The following is a 21,672-nucleotide window of genomic DNA, read 5'->3' on the forward strand; positions in this document are numbered from 1 at the left end:
GAGGACCCTGGTTCAATCCCCGGCCCCGCCTGTGTGGAGTTTGCATGTTCTCCCCGTGCCTGCGTGGGTTTTCTCCGGGCACTCCGGTTTCCTCCCACATCCCAAAAACATGCATTAATTGGAGACTCTAAATTGCCCGTAGGCATGACTGTGAGTGCGAATGGTTGTTTGTTTCTATGTGCCCTGCGATTGGCTGGCAACCAGTTCAGGGTGTACTCCGCCTCCTGCCCGATGACAGCTGGGATAGGCTCCAGCACGCCCGCGACCCTAGTGAGGAGAAGCGGCTCAGAAAATGGATGGATGGATAAATAAAAGTAGGGCTGTGAATTTCAAAATAAGAGTCAGTAAATTAAAAAACGATTACGTGTTCAAATAAAGTGCTTAGCTTCAGAATAAGTATTTGAAAAAACTAACAAAATACAGATAATACTTCATGTTTTGATCATATGGGTAGAAGCAAAATCATGCATTGGAAAAATGCACTATACATAGGTAGAAAGGTTTTCCAGAATTTTTAGGTAAACTTTGGGGGTCCGTATTATACATGCGTGTGCATTATACACGAGAAATTACGGTACATGTTCCAGGCACAGGCTACTGTATGGTTTTTAATGACTCTGTGGATTATTTCTAGTCTAGTTCTATTAGTTATCATGAATAACTCGCAAAAAAAGGAGCAATTGCATTAATCATATGACACATACATTGTGCATGGCCAAGCATGCAGTGGGCTATTTTATGACTGTGAATTATTCCTAGCCATTATGTTACATCTATTGTGCAAAGTGATGGTTATCATGAATAACTGGTGAGATGAGTGGTCATTTTAATGATATGACACATGCATTGTGTGTGTGCCTGTGCATGATCAAGTGTGCCCTGGACTATCTTTGGACTCTATTTTTACCCATGTTTCAGTTTCTAATGTGCAAGGTGGTGGTTATCATGAATAACTGGCGGGAGGAGCGATCACATTAACAATGTTACACATTCATTGGACATTTGCTCATGTGTGCCCTAGTGTGCTGTTGACAGTTTTTTGACTGGATTATTTCTTTTTGTTCAGTTTAGTTCTATTTTGCTAGCTGGCGGTTATCATTAAAAACTGTCAAAAGACTCTTAAGGACAATTGTCCAAAAATGACACCAAAAGGATTATGAGACACATTTGCTACATTGCTCTCCCAATTGAACCTTTAAATTTGTATTAACTATATAATACAAGGAAGAAAACAATGACACCTGTGTCTGTTTCAAATGAAAAGACTTCTTAATACAAGATGCATAGCAAAGTGTGAGTGTGGAGGAACAAACGTGGAACCAGTCATCGTGGGAGAAAGGAGTACAGGGGGCTGTGGATTTAACAACTAAACGGACTTTGCAGAGATACGGCTGGTCTCCGGGGGGCTATTAATTAGCAGATGTTCGACTGAGCTGATGAACTTTTCCCCTACGATGAATCCTGGGGCATTTTAGTCCTGAATGGACTCAAAAAGCTGAAGTGCTTCCTCCCGGAGGCGTCCTCACTTCCCTTTTCGGAGCAGCTGTGATCTTAATCCCCTCTTCATCTTCTTCATCCTCCTCCTCTTCCCTACCGTCAGACTTGGAATAGAAGCCTCGTGACGACGGCTATTAGAGGCTCCTTGCGCACATCAGACAAACGTCAAGATGCCAACGGGTGTCTCGAACTCAGCACCACGCCTCAGTGTTAGAAAATGGAAGAAGAAGATGAAGAAGAAGGAAAAAAAACAAGCCCCAAAATAACTAAAATATCAATATGACATCAGGACCCCTTGGCCTGTAACAGAGGATTGGAATTCAATATTTCATTTCGCTCCACAATCGACCACCCGCCTCGGGAATGGAAAGACACAACCCAACAGGAAGAGCCATGGGCTATTTTTCTTTTAACGCTGGTGATTGTTCCTTGTTGTTATTTATATGACATGTACATTGCACATGCGCATTTGCCTTTTTTATTTATTTATTTTATTTTATTTTTACTCTATACACTATTTTGAGTGAGTCTGTTTATTTCTATCATGCAAGGTTGTGGTTATCATGAATATCTGCCGAGAGGAGCACAAGTACATGCCCATGCCCAATATAGCGTCAAATGAATAATTTTATTGCTCCTCTTACCAGTTATTACCTATTCAAAACTAAAGTCCACGGCTCAGTCTGTCGTGCAATGTCCGTGTTATATGTTAATGTGATTGCTTCTCTTGCAAGTAATTAATTACACCCATCTTGTACAATAGAAATAAACACAACAATTGGAATGAACACATAGTCAAAAATTATTAAGACATGCTCGGTCACATGTGTGCAATGTTTGTGCCATAATTAATGCTATCTCTTCTGTTACCAGTTAATCATAACCCCCATCTTGCACAATTGAAATAAAAAAATAACTGGAAATCATCCATCCATCCATCATCCATACCGCTTATCCTTACTAGGGTCACAGGTGTGCTGGAGCCTATCCCAGCTATTTTTGGGCAAGAGGTGGGGTACACTGAAGTAGTCACCAGTCAATTGCAGGGAACATATAAAGAGACAACCATTCGCACTCACATTCACACCTACTTGCAATTTAAAGTCTTTAATCAACCTACCATGCATATTTTTGGGATGTGGGAGGAAACCGGAGTACCCGGAGAAAACCCACGCAAGCACGGTAGGACATGCAAACTCCACACAGGCGAGGCCGGATTTGAACCCCGGTCCTCAAAACTGTGAGGCAGATGTGCTAACCAGTCGGTCACCGTGCCGCCCTGGAAATAATCCACAGTAGAAAATAAAGTCCAATGTACTCCTTGTCATGCAATGTAAGTTTTGTTATTCATTTGATCGCTCTCACTAGTTACTTATGTTAACCACCATCTTGCATAATAGAAATAAATAAAATGACAAATTAAAAATCAATGAGTCTGCAACATACTCATTCACGTGTGCAGTGTTTATGGCATGATTATTGCAATCTATCCCCTAACCAATTGATGATAACCACCACTTTGCACAATGGAAATTAACAGGACTAGAAATACCCATAGGATAAAATAATCAGGCCACAGACTGTAGTTAAATCATTTGGCAACACTTATACATTTAAAAAAAAATAATAATTGTTTTGCTTGGTAGAACACGGACGCAGCCTTACTGCCAACCATCAGCTACCCTGCCTTCGCTGTGGATGACGACGCCCTCTACAGTCAGACGCTGGACAAAATCGTCCGCAAGCTGCGTGGCAAGTACGGCTTCAAGCGTTTCCTCCGTGACGGATACCGAACCTCCAACGAGGACAAGGACCGCCGATACTACAAACCTGCTGAAATGAAGGTAGTACACAAGTTGTTTTGTATTTGTTAGTTGGATTAAAATTTCACTTGGTTTATAGACAGGGGGGAACAACCCCTAAAAAACATAATTTGAAACCTTCACCCTTGTTTGAAGTTTCTAAAATTCTCATCTATTCACTATTTTTTGCTCAGGCCAGAGCAATAAAAGAATTGCATAGGTGCCATCTTCTGGAATCTTAATGTTGTTAAGTTTAATAAATTGATAGCGTTTTTTTTTTTGTCTGCATTTGCGATGTCCGGTTTTGTTGGTAGTCCTTGAATGCACCGCATGCAGTCAAATCTGAAACTGAAAGTGCCTTTCTGCTTCTCCCTCGCCACAGTTACTTTTTGCCTATCTAGTCTGCTTTTCCGTTACAATTTGCATGCATTCCATAACATGCGGTCATGATTCTGTCCATGCTAGATGCATGGTGTTGATGCTTTATGATCATCTCCTTTTAAAGTCCTCTGCTGCCATCTTGTGGCATACATGCACATTTACAAACCCTTTTTTTGGGGGGGGGCGCTTATTTTTCACAGATATTCGCTGTTTGTGGCAAGGCGCGATCCCCACGAATAGCTTGACTTCACTGTACAATATTCCACAGTTATGCAATTTCTTCTCTTTCTGCAATGATATTAGCAGCCGATGAAAGACAAAGTAGTCCGAAGCCGTAGATTAGGAGGGAAATTGTCAGCATCTACTGTGTAGATTAGGAGTGAAGTTGTCAGCAGCTCATATGATCCACAGTTTAACCAATCAGACAAGTCCTTCGAGCGCAAAAAAACCCAAAGACCTCCATGGACGTCGGGCTCGAGCTCGTCTCTTCTATCTCTTCCTGTCACCTTCTTCTCCATTCTTTTATGTCACCTCTTAAATCCTCCTCAATCCTCGACGACCTCTTATCACTGTACAAACACATTTAAAAGACACACATGGCTGCACCTTCACGCCAGGAAGTAACATTAGAAGAGCAGGGGCGTTGGCCATATGAAGACCTTAATGCGGCTCCCTGTGTTACGGCATGAGGAAATTGTCATTATAGTGTATTGTGGATAGAATTTGGAAGATAAAAATGTATGTATTATATATATGAGAGCGAGAGAGAGAGAGAGAGAGAGAGAGAGAGAGAGCCCTATTCAATCTGGCGCCTTAGGCGAGATTTCATTTGGCACCCCTGTCCATCAGCAATTTGTGTACGCTTACAAAAGAAATCGAATACCATTGTTTTAACCATTTAACCATTCATATCATATATTTTTTTCTGATATGGATATTCGATTAGATACAGTACTACCCGTCTTATTTGCAGAGATGGGAGTAACTTGCATATGTTCAAGTCGCAAATAAACCCCAAGTCTTAACCTTCAAGTTTCAAGCAAGTCCCAAGTAGTTACTGTGGCAAAAATCAAGCAAGTCAAGTCGAGTCCCCACTAAATTTCAACGAAGTTGAGTCAAGTCATTTGTCAGTCAAGTCATCAGAATCAGAATCATCTTTATTTGCCAAGTATGTCCAAAACACACAAGGAATTTGTCTCCGGTAGTTGGAGCTGCTCTAGTACAACAGACAGTCAATTTACACTTTGGAGACATAAAGACATTGACAAAAAACAATTGTGCAAAAAGATGCAGAGTCCTCTAGCACTTAGAGCAGTTCGAATGACTAATATCGCAATAGTCCGCCGGTGCAATGACCATTGTGCAAAGGGCGCTGAGACTTCAAGGAGTGTATGCGGTTTAAAGTGACGAGTAGTGCGATAATCTGGGACAATGGTTGTGCAAATGTTACGGATACTTCCTCAATCAGTGTGCAAATGGAGCAGATGCTACTCTGGCATGAGTGGCCAGTATATGCAAATAGTGCAGCATGGCGAGACAACTACAGCGAGTGCACGAGTAATACATAATTGGCCCCACAGAAATGTGACAACGAACTCAAGTCAAAAAATTGCCAGCTTGTTGTAATGGAATTATAGGTTAGCTGTTTAAGAAGTTGATTGCAAGAGGGAAGAAGCTGTTGGAATGTCTACTAGTTCTAGTTTGCATTGCTTGGTAGCGCCTACCTGAGGGAAGGAGCTGGAAGAGCTGGTGACCGGGGTGGGGAGGGTCCGAGAGGATTTTGCACGCGCTTATCTTAGTTCTGGCAGCGTGCAAGTCCTCAAGGGTGGGTAGGGGGGTACCGACAATCCTTTCAGCAGTTTTGATTGTCCGTTGCAGTCGGAGTTTGTCCTTTTTTGTAGCAGCACCAAACCAGACTGTGATGGAAGAACACAGGACTGATTCAATGACCGCTGTGTAGAACTGTCTCAGCAGCTCCGGTGGCAGGCCGTGCTTTCTCAGAAGCCGCAGGAAGTACATCCTCTGCTGGGCCATTTTAAGGACGGAGTTGATGTTGGTCGCCCACTTCAGGTCCTGGGAGATTGTAATTCCCAGGAACTTGAAGGTCTCGACGGTTGACACAAGGCAGCTGGACAACGTGAGGGGCAGCTGTGGCGAAGGGATGCCTCCTGAAGTCCACGATCATCTCTACAGTCTTGAGCGTGTTCAGCTCCAGGTTGTGTCGGCCGCACCACAGCTCCAGCCGCTCCGCTTCCTGTCGATATGCAGACTCGTCACCGTCATCGATGAGGCCGATGACAGTGTCATCTGCAAACTTCAGGAGTTTGACAGTCGGGTTCGCTGAGGTGCAGTCGTTCGTGTAGAGAGAGAAGAGCAGCGGAGAGAGGACACAACCTTGGGGCGCCCCAGTGCTGATGCTGCGTGTGGATGAGGTGGCCTCCTCCAGCCACACCTGCTGTGTCCTGCCCGTCAGAAAGCTGTAAATCCACTGGCAGATGGCAGGTGAGACGCTGAGCTGGAGAAGCTTGGATGAAAGGAGTTCAGGGATGATGGTGTTGAACGCTGAGCTGAAGTCCACGAACAGGATCCTCGTGTAGGTCCCTGTACTGTCGAGGTGTTCTAGGATGAAGTGCAGTCCCATGTTGACTGCATCATCCGCAGATCTGTTCGCTTGGTAGGCAAACTGCAGGGGGTCCAGCAGGGGACCTGTGACACTCTTGAGGTGGTCCAGCACGAGACGTTCAAAGGACTTCATGACCACAGATGTCAAAGCGACAGGCCTGTAGTCATTCAGACCCGAGATTGCAGGTTTCTTGGGGACTGGAATGATGGTGGAGCGTTTGAAACAGGATGGAACTTCGCACATTTCCAGAGATCTGTTGAAGATCTGAGTGAAGACTGGAGCGAGCTGGTCCGCGCAGACTTTGAGGCAGGATGGGGACACGTGGTCCGGGCCTGCCGCTTTGTTAATCTTTTGTTGTTTGAAGATGCGTCTCACATCCTGTTCATGGATGGTTAACGCAGAGGTCAGAGGTGTGATTGTGGTCGCGGGTGCGGCCGGGTGGGTGTGTGGTGTGAAACTGTCCTTTTCAAATCTGCAGTAGAAGGTATTCAAGCCGTTGGCTAGTGTGCTATTGTTCTCAGCTTGGGGGGATCGTCGCTTGTAATTAGTCAGCGATTGGAATGCATGCCAGACTGATTTAGAGTCGTTTGCGCTAAACTTATTTTCCAACTTTGTTGTACAGATCCTCTTTGCAATGTAATCTTGCTTAGTCACAACATATACTGGACTGATACTAAAATCTTTTTTCAATAATCATAACACAAAAAAAGTACATTTACGTGTACAAAAGCTAAATGATTTACGTGTACAAAAGGTAAATGATCAACACTTAATTATAATATATACAAGCATACATGTTTTTTGTAAACACATTTGCACGAGTGTTTACAGCTACCAATTTATGTAACACTAGCCTGGTTTACATGCAGACTTTTTTCATTCTGATTGAAATCGTTGCGATTGAAGAAATCAGGTCAACTGTTTACATGTGATGTGATCTATTCTGATCTGGTGTATACATGTGCCACTGCTGTACATTTATGCAGAACACCTGTTTTACATACGTGTGAAATGTGCCGAAATACGTGAACATCGCGATTTATCAAGATGGAGATCAGTCCTCTATTTAGCATAGTAGTTGCGATTGTGTTTACACTTTTATTAAAGTAACTGCTTGATTAAAAAAAGTTACAAGTGCAAACCCCAATTCCAATGATGTTGGGACGTTGTGTATAAGGTAAACGAAAACAGAATACATTCATTCATTTTCCGTAACGCTTATCCTCACTAGGGTCGCGAGGGTGCTGGAGCCAATTGCAGGGCACATATAAACCAACAACCATTCGCACTCACATTCACACCTATGGCCAATTTAGAGTCCTCAATTAACCTACCATGCATGTTTTTGGGATGTAGCAGGAAACCGGAGTACCCGGTGAAGGCACAGGGAGAACATGCAAACTCCATACAGGCGAGGCCGGATTTGAACCTGGGTCCTCAGAACTGTGAGGCGGATGTGCTAACCAGTCCTCCACTGTGCCGCCAAAACATAATACAATAATTTGCAAATTAAATACAAATTGAATACACTCCAAAGATAATATTATAAATGTTCAAACTGATGAACATTATTGTTTTGTTTTGTTTTGTTTTTGCAAATATTCACTCATTTTGAATTTGTTGCTTGCAACATGTTCCAAACAACCTGGGACAAAGGCAGGAAAAGACTGGGAAAGTTGGGAATGCTCAAAAAACCACCTGTTTGGAACATTCCACAGGTGAACAGGTTAATTGGCAACAGGTGAGTGTCATGATTGGGTATAAAAGGAGCATCGCCAAAAGGCTCAGTTGTTCACACGTAAGGATGGGGCGAGTTTCACCACTTTGTGAACAACTTTGTGAGCAAATAGTCCAACTGTTAAAGAAAATGTTTCTCAATTTACAATTGCAAGGAATTTAGGGATTTCATCATCTGCGGTCCATGATATCATCAAAAGATTCAGGGAATCTGGAGAAATCCAAAAACCAACAATGTTGCCAGAGACCTTCAATCCCTTAGGTGGCACTGCACTGAAAACCAGCATCATTGTGTCAAGGATATTGCCACATAGGCTCAGGAAAAGTTCAGAAAACCATTGTCAGTTCATACAGTTCAACCTTTACCATGCAAAGTCAAAGCCATACATAAACAAAACCCAGATACGCTGCCAGCTTCTTTGGGCCGGAGATCATCTGAGATGGAGGGACGCAAAATGGAAAAGTCTGCTGCAGTCTGACGAGTCCACATTTCAAATTGTTTTTGTAAATCGTGGACACCGTGTCCTTTGTGCCAAAGAGGAAAAGGACCATCCAGATTATCGGCACAAAGTTCAAAAGCCAACATACAGTGGGTACGGAAAGTATTCAGACCCCCTTAAATGTTTCACTCTTTGTTATATTGCAGCCCTTTGCTATTTTAACTAAGTTGTTTTTTTTTCCTCATGTACACTCCTACACCATGTAGACTCCTACACCTAATGTACACTCAGCACCCATATTGACAGGATTTTCCCTGTCAATATGGGTGCTGAATTGTTGAAATTTTTGAAGATTTATTAAAAAAGACAAACTGAAATATCACACAGCCATAAGTATTCAGACCCTTTGCTGTGACACATATATTTAACTCGGGTGCTGTCCATTTCTTCTGATCATCCTTGACATTGTTCTACACCTTCATTGTAGTCCAGCTGTGTTTTATTATACTGATTGGACTTGATTATGAAAGCCACACACCTGTCTACAGCTCACAGTGCATGTCAGACTAAATGAGAATCATGAGGGCAAAGGAACTGCCTGAAGAGCTCACAGACAGAATTGTGGCAAGGCACAGATCTGGCCAACGTTACAAAAAGATTTCTGCTCCACTTAAGGTTCCGAAGAGCACAGTGGCCTCCATAATCCTTAAATGGAAGACGTTTGGGACGACGAGAACCCTTCCTAGAGCTGGTCGTCCGGCCAAACTGAGCAATCGGGGGAGAAGAGCCTTGGTGAGAGAGGTAAAGAAGAACCCAAGATCACTGTGGCTGAGCTCCAGAGATCCAGTTGGGAGATGGGAGAAAGTTCTAGAAAGTCAACCATCACTGCAGCCCGCCACCAGTTGGGGCTTTATGGCAGAGTGGCCTGACGGAAGCCTCTTCTCAGTGCAAGACACAGGGACGTCTGCATGGAGTTTCCTAAAAAACACCTGAAGTACTCCAAAATGGTGAGAAGTAAGATTCTCTCGTCTCATGAAACCAGACTTTTTGGCCTGAATTCTAAGCGGTGTGTGTGGAGAGAACCAGGCACTGCTCATCACCTGTACAATACAGTCCCAACAGTGAAGCATGGTGGTGGCAGCATCATGCTGTGGGGGTATTTTTCAGCTGCAGGGACAGGACAACTGGTTGCAATCTAAGGAAAGATTAATGCATAATGCAGGGATATCCTGGACGAAAACCTTCTCCAGAGTGCTCAGGAGCTCAGACTGGGCCGAAAGCTCACCTTCCAACAAGACAATGACCCTAAGCACACAGCTATAATAATGAAGGCGTGGCTTTAGAACAACTCTGTGACTGTTCTTCAATGGCCCAGCCAGAGCCCTGACTTAAATCCAATTGAGCATCTCTGGAGAGACCTGAAAGTGGCTGTCCACCAACGTTCACGATCCAACCTGACAGAACTGGAGAGGATCTGCAAGGAGGAATGGCAGAGGATCCTCAAATCCAGGTGTGAAAATTATTGCATCATTCCCAAAAAGACTCATGGCTGTATTACCACAAAAGGGTGCTTGTACTAAATACTAAGCAAAGGGTCTGAATACTTATGGCTGTGTGATATTTCAGTTTTTCTTTTTTAATAAATCTGCAAAAATGTCAACAATTCTGTTTTTTTCTATCAATATGGGGTGCTGTGTGTATATTAATGAGGGAAAAAAATGAATTTAAATTATTTTAGCAAATTGCTGCAATATAACAAAGAGTGAAAAATTTAAAGGGGTCTGAATACTTTCCGTATCCACTGTATGTTACGGTATGGGGGTGTGTTAGTGCACATCTGTTAAACCACCATTAATGCTGAAAGGTACATACAGATTATGGATCAACATATGCTGCCATCCAAGCAACGTCTTTTTCAGGCACGTCATTGCTTATTTCAGCAAGACAATGCCAAGCCACATTTTGCACGTTTCAACAGCATGGCTTCAGACTAAAAGACTGAATACTAGACTGCCCTGCCAGCAGTTCAGACCTGTCTCCCATTGAAAATTTGTGGCGCATTATGAAGCGCAAAATATGACAAGGGAGACTTTGAACTGTTGAGCAACAGAAGTTGTACATCAAGCAAGAATGGGAAATAAACTACAATATTCCAACCTAAAGGTAGTACTAAAAAAGCTTTGATTGCATTTTCACATGTAGAGGCAGCACTTTTCACACCACCACCAAATTACACTCTGTCAATTAGTGTAGCGAATGACATCACGAAACCAAATTCCCACCACCCCCACATGGACAACTTACCTGAGAATTCACGTTTGTGCCGCTTATCAGAAGCTAACACTGGAAACACTTAGCTAATGCTAATCTTTTTTTAATACTGCATTACTGCTTATCTTTTGGCTTTGACCTGATGGTGCTTCTGACCAGCCAAGCCAACCATTTGGAAATCGTGGATCTTGGAGCCGATCTGCCCAATCGTGGGCGGAAAACTCTGTTAATCTATGTTATGTAATAATTGAGACGTCACAAAACATCAGATTTCACAATGACTCACAAACACATTTTGCGATATTGGCAGCTCAAAAAAAGATACGTGATTGTTTCATTTCATACTTGGTGGCTGAGCGAGAGGCGATTTAGACCCTGGACTGTCGCCAGTAAATAGCAGGGCACATACTGGCAAACAACCATTGCCACGTACGGACACCTAAGGACAATTTGGAGTCATAATTAACCTAACATCCATGTTTTTGGAATGTGGGAGAAAGACTGATTACCCAGAGAAAACCTACGCAAGCACTTGGAGAACATCCTAACCCACGCAGGAAGCCCAAAGCCTGGATTCGAACCCCCAACCTCAGAACTGTGAGGCGGATAATAACTTTTCCCCAAGCCACCCAAAAACTTTTTATTGACATTTAAAATCAAATATAATGGCTTGAATATTTTCTTTTATGGGAAAATGCAACATTAGTAGCGTCAACTTGTCAGAGTTTAGGTTGAACTATACTTTTTTACAGAGGAGAGTTTTGGCATTTTTCACTCCCTGCCCTTCCCTAATATGTTCCATTTGGGAACTTGCAACGCCTCTGTATGAAACAGGAAAATCTAAATATCAAAATATTTACCGTTACACCCCTACAGTATACAGTCTGTGTTCTACCTTGATCCTTAAGCCCAAATACTCATTTTGTCCTCGAAAAGTTCAGCTGTCGGCCGCTTGAAAGCGGACCTTCTCACATCACTGAAATGGAAAAGCAATAAAACCTTACCCTCAGCCTCTTTTCTTTCTGTGTCTCCCGACAGCTCTTTGATGGGATCGAGTGCGAGTTTCCTATATTCTTCATCTTCATGATGATTGACGGTAAGCCTCCTCGCATCCACACCTTGATTGGGTAACAGGGAGCCCCGAGCTTGAGCCGAATGACATTCTTTTGTATGCAGGAATTTAGAGGACTTAACAAGGCGTGAAATTTAGTGAATGGCCTGGAAATACATTTTAAAAGTTCTCAGGAGAAATGTCATTTAAAGGATTATGTAAACCCTTTCTTGAATCCACTGATATTTAGACCTTGACATTTTATCTGGTTGACAGAGAAAGCATAAAAACATCCTCTGAAATCCAAATATTTGTGTGTGTGTTTGTTGCAGGGGTGTTCCGAGGGAATCAGCCTCAGGTGAAAGAGTACCAGGACCTTCTTGAGCCCATCATCTTTCAGTCTTATGAGGGCAAGTACACACAAGACAATTGTTGAGTGATATAATTTGTCAGATAAAATCCTTTTAGCTAAACTGATGACTCAATAATTTGTCTCTCACTAGGCCATGCCGTGGTGCCCAAGTACTACTATGTGCCTGCCGATTTTGTGGAGGCCGAGCAAAGCAAGCATGGCAGTCAGAAGCGCTTCCCCAGCAATTCTGGACGTGACGGCAAGCTCTTCCTGTGGGGCCAAGCCCTCTACAACATTGCCAAGCTGCTAGGTAGGCTAAATTACAGTAGATTGTTTGATAGCTGTCATAAGATTCACTGGTCTTAAAAAAATTGTGGCACATGCACAGTATTTCCTAATATCTTATAAGACACACGGTAGTCTCATAAGATCATTGAAAGAGTTTTGTCGAAGTCGTACAAGAGAGATATGCACAAGATTCGCTTATCATGTAAGTCTCATGACTTTTGCTGCAAGGTAATGAGATTCGCTGATTGCTGAAATTTTACAAGATTTGCTGAAGTCTCACGAGAGTCGCTCAAGTCACAAGAGGTTCGTTCAAGTTTTGCCTAGTGTCATGAGATGTGTGGAAGTCTTACGAAATTCGTAGAAGTCTCAAGATTCATGGATGTCTCATTACTTTTGCTGACTCTCACAAAGTTAGCAGAAGACTCAAGGTTTACTGAAGTTTACTGAAGTTTACTGATTCGCTAAAGTCTCACAAGATTTACTGATCAGTTGGGTTTCAAAAGACTTGAGAAAGTCTCACAAGATTAATTTAAGTCTTGCAAGATTTGCAGAATACTCACAAGATTTATTAATAGCTAAAATGTGACGAGATCCATGGGAGTCTCACGAGTTTTCTGAAGTTTTAGAAGATTCACTTGAGTTGCACATGATTTGCTGCTTGCAGAATTCTCACGAGATTCGTGAAGTTCCACGAGTATTGCTGAAGTCTCACAAGGTTAGTTGAAGTCTCACTAGATTCACGGAAGTATCACAATATTCACAAAGATCTCATGGGATTTGCTGTAGTCTCACTAGATTCATGAAAGACTTGCAAGATGCGCTGATGCCCTAAGTCTCAAGTTTTGCAGCAGTCTTACAAGTTCTGCTGAAGATTCACTGAAATCTCACAGGGATTTGACAAGATTCAGTGAAGTCTCACAAGATTTGCTGAAGTCTAACAAGATTTACTGGTGTCTCAGAATGTTTACTGAAATATCATGAGATTTGGTAAAGTCTCGTACAGATTCACTCATATCTCACGGAGATTTGCATTAATCTGACAAGCTACAGTGAAGTCTCGCAAAATTTGCCAAAGTCTAACAAGATTCGCTGCCTCAGAATGTTTACTGAAGTATCACAAGATTTGGTAAAGTCGCACAAGATTCAGTGGTATCGCGTAAGATTTCCTGATTGCTAGAGTCTCGCAAGATTTGCAGAAGTCTCACAAGACGTAACGGAAGCCTCACAGGATCCTTGGTAGTCTCACAAGATTTGCTGGAGACTTACAAGACTTACTGATCACTTTAGTCTAATTAGGTTCGGTTAAGACTTACAAGATGTTCTTGAGTCTCACGAAATACACTGAATTATCCCAAGATTGATTGAAATGTAGATACAGTAGGTAGGTCTAGGTAGGCTTCGTAATTCAGCATCGCCCATCTGTCTCGCATACCTGCTTCTGATTTGGGTGAATTCTCTAGTCTATATAGTATAAGCACTCAAATTTGCCCAAAATGGCTGTCTTAAACCAAAATGACTTATTTCTTGTAAACTTTAGGGCATGATTCCTTGAGACTTTTTCTTGCATCCAGATATGATAGAAATATCCAACCAATTTGGTTTGGTGAAACTCGTGCAGAGGTAATAAATATACAGTATGAGTAGGGTTGGGCATCGTTTGAATTTGAGCGATTCCGGTCCCGATTCCGGTTCCTTATTTTGATTCCAATTACCAACAATTCTCGATTCAGATTATTTTAGTTTGCATGGTTTAAATAAAGGGTATCCAAATTATGAACATCCATTTTCTTAGCAGCCCGCAGCATAGACTAAAATGAACATTTGACTCGGGGTTCTTTTATAACCAGTATCAATATCAAACCTATGAACTAAAAGGCAATGTGTGTGGATCTAACCCAATTGACTTCATATTTATTAATTAATGTTTCAGATAAAATTTAAATATATCATTGTTGAAATTGTTATTTGGGACTGTTTTATCATGTCAAATATATTTATATGTGCAGGTTTTTACTTGACTTTCTGTTTTAAGCTTGTAGCCTTTTGTTTTGAAGGGTACGCACCAGAACTCAGCATTTTGGCTCGAAAAGTAACTTCACTCTGCACCGGTGATTTTTATTTTTTTAATGGATGCTACAAAATGCTATAAAACGTTGATTCCTTTCCTTACCCACCGATGAGGCACGAGGTTAGTGTTTGTGATACTGTGAGACGTTTATGTGAATTTTGTCCCAATTCATTGTGAAGTAAAGTTGGGGTTTTAGCTCAATGTTAAGGTTTTTTTTCTGTCATCGGCTCTTACGTTGGTTTGAAGAACTAAAAGAAACGCTAAAAACCATTAGTGCAATAGTGCAACCAAAAGTTTACCTTGTTAGCTGTCTCAGTGTTGGCATCTAATTGACTGAGAGTTGACTTCAGCTCCACACGGTGTAGGCTGAGGCTCAGAGCGCGTCAGACGCTACACATCGTGAAAGCCTCCTTTGCACATCCATCCATCCATTTTCTGAGCCGCTTCTCCTCACTAGGGTCGCGGGCGTGCTGGAGCCTATCCCAGCTGTCATCGGGCAGGAGGCGGGGTACACCCTGAACTGGTTGCCAGCCAATCGCAGGGCACATAGAAACAAACAACCATTCGCACTCACAGTCATGCCTACGGGCAATTTAGAGTCTCCAATTAATGCATGTTTTTGGGATGTGGGAGGAAACCGGAGTGCCCGGAGAAAACCCACGCAGGCACAGGCGGGGACGGGGATTGAACCCCGCACGTCAGAACTGTGAGGCTGAAGCTCCAACCAGTCGCCCACCGTGCCGCCTCTCCTTTGCACAATACAATCTTATTCCAAGTGTTGCACTGATGCAACTAGTCATTAATTTTAACAAAGTTAAGACACACTTTTGTTCAATGCCGCCGCCGTTGGACACAAGTACGTCTTCGTGTGCATTCGTCTTCGTTGGTTTTCACCGCTTCTTCGTTGGTTTTCGCCACTTCTTCTTCGGGGCCGGCGAACTAGGCATCGAAACTGGGAACCGAAATTTTTAAATTTGAACGATTCCAGGAGAACCAGAACGTTAGTCCCGGTTCCAGTCGGTTCTCGATTCTCGATGACCAACCCTAAGTATAAGATAAGATAACCTTTATTTGTCGCACAAGGGGGAAATTGCCAATTTGTATAATAACGGTTGGTATTTTTTTTATTTTATAAAGTGATATGATAAGATAGTATGGGTGAATGTGGGTCTGTTTCTGTGTGTCCCAGTTGATGAACTGATAAGCCCCAAGGACATTGACCCCATCCATCGCTACGTTCCTCGACAGGACCAACGCAACGTCAGCATGAGATACTCCAACCAGGTCAGCCTCAATGCTTTCACTGTTTCCCAGAGTTTTCCCTGTGAAGACTACATTTTTGCTAGTCAGATCTGCAACCTACATGAAAACCAGGAAGTGTACATAGTCCTCATAAAAAAAAGTGTACATATTCCTCATAAAACACTAAAACAGGTGCAGACTCATGCCATGTTGAAAGCAAAGAATAAAAATGAATTTTAAGATGAGTTTTAAAAAAAAAATGGACACAACACACAACAAAGACACAGCACACAGGATAGACGCTCATCTCAATAGTAGCCTCAACAAGAGCTACTTAGAAAATAAGAGAGACTTGTTTAATTCCTATACATTTAACAGTGGTAAACATCTTTTTAAGCTTTTGTTTTTTTTTTTGTTTTTTTTATCGGCCACCATGCAACCACGGTAACTCAGGAAATGCTCATTTGAAATATGATGACACGGCACATATATCCTTAATGTACTACATAGATAAGACTAATTAAATTTGCATCATCCAGGGTGAAGTCAATGTAAGGTCGTTTTCATATTGGAGAGTTGGTGCGTATTAATCCAGTGGGCCAACGAGGAGCACACATTTAGTATTAATTGGACGTCATTAAATTCCTCCGCATGAGGAAGCAGCAACACCGCCAACCACACGCGCACGACAGCTCACATCCATATTGGCCACTCGATGAATTATCTGAGTGAGATAAATGGATCCGTCCCGTGTCGCTCAGTGGCCCTCGTCAAAGAGGAAAAATGGTTCAAGAAAGTTGAGGTGGTGCCTGATTGGACGATATTGAAGGCGTGCAGATGGTGGGCTGACAACAAGGTTGATGAGTGAAGTGGAGATATATATGCTGCTAATTTTGAAATTGCTTTAATTCTCATTGTTTTTCTTTAACATTCTTAAAAACTCACAAAATTTGGCAACCCGTGTATACAGTACTGATGATGTATTATACGGGTCCCAGATGCAACCCCTACCTATATTAAATATGTATTCATATGTAGGTGTGAGGGCGGAACAGTGAATGACTGGTTAGCACATCTGCCTCACAGTTCTGAGGACCCGGGTCCAAATCTGGCCTCGCCTGTGTGGAGTTTGCATGTTCTCCCTGTGCCTACGTGGGTTTTCTTCGGGTACTCTGGTACATGCATGGTAGGTTAATTGAAGACTCTAACATTGCCTGTAGTTGTGATTGTGACTGCGAATGGTTGTTTGTTTATATGTGTGCTGCAATTGGGTGGCGACCAGTTCAGGTTGTACCTCGCCTCTCACTCAGAGTCAGCTGTGATAGGCTCCAGCACGCCCGCCATCCTAGTGAGGATAAGCGGTTACGATAAATGATCAATGTATGGATGGAATTATGTATAAAAATATACATGGGCAAAATGTATGTATTTCTGGGGTCCTGGGTGCCTCGCCTTAAAATTGCCTTCGTAAAAAAAGAAAAAAGAATTGCAGATCGACAAGAAATTTGATGGTCATGTTCATTACGACAGGACACATGAGAAGTAATGAAGTCATCGATCAATACTATGAATTGCAAAGGTAGTCCACCATTTTGTTTTGAAGGTTCAGCTTTTCAGATTTAATGTATTGCCTTTTGAAACATACTCAGAAACTCAACACCATTTGCCACTGCTTATGTCCTCGCGACAAATAGACGTTGGTATTTAAAGGGTCCCGGATGTGACCCCCAAGAATTGACTCGCTAGTGCCCGCTGGTAAGTGAAAAACATTGGTCAGTGATGGACACGAAATTCAATAGGCCCCATTTAGGATGGAGGGATGGATTGATAGATAGGTAGGGAGGGAGGGAGGGAGACAGACAGTTAGTTTATTCGTCTCATGAGGGAAATTAGATTGTCACAGCAGCATTATTCACAATTAGCAAAATAGGAGCAAGTAACAAAGTGAAAAGAAGAAAAAAACAAATACAAAAGCAGCATTTGAGAGGGTGCAGGAAGAAAAGGAGACAGATATTTAAGGTGTTGGTTGATGGTCCGTGGCAAATAATACAAGTATAAATTTTGTCCAATTGTGCCACAGCAGTAGCCATACAATTAGTGCAAAGGGAAACTATCATAGTGACAGTGATCTATAATGACATATTGATGAGTTATTATGCATCCAGTTTACTGTACTGTATATTCTGCATACATACATGTATGCATGTACATATTGCACATTCAAGTCAGTTTGAACACCAAGTACAGGAGTCATGGACATAGATGGTGGAAACAGTTTCTAGTGTATATGTTAAAATGCAAACTCGTGATTGTATATGTGAAATATGTATGTTATTATTGCACACCCAGTGGGGAATTGTTATACAGTATAAGTGAACAGTGAATGGTATAAAAGATTATCTTCACCGTTGTTTCCGACAGCTAAGATAAATAAGTCTGTTTGAGAAAGAGGTCCTCCTCTACTACAGAATGTCATGGAGAGGATGTGAATGATTGCCCTAAATGGAAAGAAGTGTGCTCAATGATCTGTGGTTGACAAGACGCATGGGAATGTCTCAAGTACCCAAAGCATGAAAATGAACAGTACCTCGGCCGTTTTGTAAGAAGCTGCAATTTTAGGGCATTTTGACCATTTGTATAAAATCCGTGTTTATAAAAAAAAAAAAAAAAAAGTGGTATCTCTGACTTCAAAAGGGAGTCAATGGATGTTTTTGAGGCCCACCACAGCATTTATATTACCCAGTAGGTGTCACTGTGTCTTGTTATATGACACGCTGGATGCATCAGCAATAGAGATGATTGGTGTGTGTGTGTGTGTGTGTGTGTGTGTGTGTGTGTTTGAGTGAGAGTGAGGGAGTGAGAGAGAGAGAGAGCGAGACAACGCGCGTGCCTGCGTGGAGCTCAATGTAATGTGTTCCAGTCCATTTAGCTTGAGGGGCGTCGATGCGTTTCATGGAGTGGCGCATAAAAAGGCCGCTGTGAGGAAATAAAGTGATCGCACATGAAGGCGTAGTCATCTTCATTTTTCCGTGTGCCGCCACGTGTTGTAAATAACATGTTCAGAACACTGTCACATTGTATCACATAAATGGTGTAAAAAATGGCATATAAGCCATTGAAAATAATAGCGCTGTAAAACTAGCAATCGCTCTTCCTCGCGCGTGATGCTTACTGATTCAATTGGATGACCAATTTTATTTTGTGATGCCAAACGACATATAACACCCTCCCTCCCACGTAATAGACCCCATACCTCAAATAGGTACCTCCTTTTTATTTATCCCTCAGGAAAGAAACACTGTGCCTTTTCCACATTTTATGTTACAGTCTTATTCTAAAGTATTGCGTAAGGGCTGTTGATACTTAACCGTACATGTGATTACTTGTTTGTTTGTCTATTTTTTCCTAATTTTTCAAAAACTATAAAAACATGCTATTTTCACATTGTCATTGTTTTTTGTGTGTAGAATCTTGAGGAATTTTTTTGTTTTGTTTAATCCATTTTGGAATAAGGCCGTAATAACAAAACGTGGAAAAGGTGAAGCGCTCGCAGCGCTACTATTTGAAAGCATTGAGCAATGCATACATATGTACATGTGATTACTTATTATATTATTATTTCATAATTTAATAATTCTCTTTGCAAGCCCATCGTTAAAAGTACACTGCTGATTAGATGTGGCTGTAAACCTGATGTTTATGGTGGAATTTAAAGACAAAGATAAAAACAGTTTATTGTCCTCTGATTGGTTATGCTTATTAGTTTTTTTCTGTGTATTTCAATTTTGAGGTCATTTGTTTTGCACAAGAAGGCTGTAATTGGTATTAGTCACCTACTGTCAATGCATTGCCAGATTAAAGCAAAACGCTGCCTTGTGTTAGCAACATGCAACACCGGAAAAAAACATACTACATTATGTAGTGTCTTACTGTACATATTCATGCGCTACATCCACATGTTGTCTTTAACGCCAGATGCTCTTGAACACGTCATGTGTTTTGAAATTCATGGCGGCACCTACTGCAATTTTGTCCTTCCAAGCTGTGGTCCACGCCATGATAGATTTTGGCCCATCTTGTTTTTTTTCTGTCGCCCACCTTCGACTGCCTGCATCGTCGCCATGGTTACAGCTCACAGATCGCAGTGTTGCCAGTGGCAGAAAATAATTGCACACATTATTCATTCACACCCTGATGGTGGTAAGCAGTCTGACGGAAGCGTGACTGCCATTCTACGCCTTCGCCCCCTATGACCAACACTAAACATCCAACCACATTCATTAATAGGCAATCTGGGTTTAGTGTCTTGCCCAGGGACAAGCCATGGTTAGGTTTTTCTAATTAGAGTATCAAGTCTATGTTGTTTTCCAACAAGGGTTAGTGTATCAAAGTGGGGTTTCAAGCCATAGTAAGGGTTTTTAGCGAGGGTTAGGGTTTCAAAGTAGGGTTTCAAACCAGGGTTGGGTTTTTAAGTTACAGTTTAAAAGTCAGGTTTCAAGCCAAAGTAAGGGTTCCAAGTTAGGGTTTCAAATTAGGGTCTGTTAAATAGTCAAGACCAAGCAGGTTGGAACGGGTGGAGGAATGTGTCAGGTGTGTTATGTGACAGAAGAGTCTCTGCTAGGATGAAGGGCAAAGTTTATAAAACAGTGGTGAGGCCAGCCATGATGTATGGATTAGAGACAGTGGCACTGAAGAGAAAACAGGAAGCAGAGCTGGAGGTGGCGGAAATGAAGATGTTGAGGTTCGCTCTCGGAGTGACCAGGTTGGAAAAAATTAGAAATGAGCTCATCAGAGGGACAGCCAAGGTTCGATGTTTTGGAGACAAAGTTAGAGAGAGCAGACTTCAATGGTTTGGACACGTCCAGAGGAGAGAGAGTGAGTATATTGGTAGAAGGATGATGACGATGGAGCTGCCAGGCAAGAGAGCTAGAGGAAGACCAAAGAGAAGGTTGATGGATGTCGTGAGGGAAGACATGATGGCAGTTGGTGTTCGAGAGGAGGATGCAGGAGATAGGCTCTCATGGAAAAGGATGACGCGCTGTGGCGACCCCTAACGGGACAAGCCGAAAGGAAAAGAAGAAAAAGAAGAAATAGTCAAGACTTAGATAATTGAATTTAAACAGTACATTTCTCTGAGGAGTGATCAGGCCTCTTTTTGTCTCACAGCAGGAGTGTCTATGTACAGTATATGACTTGGGTACAATACATGGATATTTTCTACGAAAATATATTTTATGTTCACTGTTGCTGCGTCACGCTTAAAGTTTCTTGAGTGTGGGATATTCCTCTTCCATCTTTTACCGACTCTACAACTACACAATCTCATCCTACGATCCCTTCAACACATCCCCAACAGCGCCATTCCGCCGTCCCACCTTCCATGACTTAACATTTCTTTGATGTTAAACCTGTGATATGTTCAAATGCCCTCATCAAAAATATGAATCTCTGTGCGCCGGCACGCAGCTGCCGGGAGCATAAAAGAAAGGGGATTATATTTCATTTCACACGGAGATGGAGAGAGGGGGTGTGGGAGAAATGGGGGTGCGTTCTCTTTCATCAACTTTGTGTGAAAGTATTTTTTTATTCCTTTGTGATGCCACGCATACATACTGGGAGCCAACGTGACCTTGAAACAGAGACGCACTCAAATGCAGACTTTTCCGTTGCAAATCATGCAATGATTGAAGATTGCTGCCAAAAAGTCAGGCTTTTTCAATGGCTGTCGACTAACACAAGACGACAGGAAACAAACCCAAAAAAATAGAAGATATGATATGAAAATAACTTAAACAGTAGCAGTGTGATGTCTCCGAGCAGAACATTTACATGAACTTCTCGCTCTGGAGTACAAGCTAAGGTAGAATTTCAGATGAGTTAGGGTTTCAAATTTTGTTAACAAGCTTGGTTAAGGATTTAG

General features: G+C 42.1%; 1 protein-coding gene across 5 annotated transcripts in view; it reads left to right on the forward strand.

Moving 5' to 3' along the window:
- Window positions 1-21,672, forward strand: part of phkb (phosphorylase kinase, beta) — a 113,856-nt gene that overhangs the window by 42,369 nt on the left and 49,815 nt on the right. For all 5 annotated transcript variants that reach the window (XM_061765287.1, XM_061765282.1, XM_061765273.1 and 2 more), the window contains 5 exons: window positions 3,144-3,341; window positions 11,790-11,847; window positions 12,135-12,212; window positions 12,306-12,464; window positions 15,700-15,794. In XM_061765287.1, coding sequence (XP_061621271.1) covers window positions 3,144-3,341; window positions 11,790-11,847; window positions 12,135-12,212; window positions 12,306-12,464; window positions 15,700-15,794 — 588 coding nt within the window. The remainder of the gene's footprint in view (window positions 1-3,143; window positions 3,342-11,789; window positions 11,848-12,134; window positions 12,213-12,305; window positions 12,465-15,699; window positions 15,795-21,672) is intronic.

Source organism: Phyllopteryx taeniolatus, chromosome 2 (genome assembly GCF_024500385.1).
Source record: "Phyllopteryx taeniolatus isolate TA_2022b chromosome 2, UOR_Ptae_1.2, whole genome shotgun sequence".
NCBI lineage: Eukaryota > Metazoa > Chordata > Actinopteri > Syngnathiformes > Syngnathidae > Phyllopteryx > Phyllopteryx taeniolatus.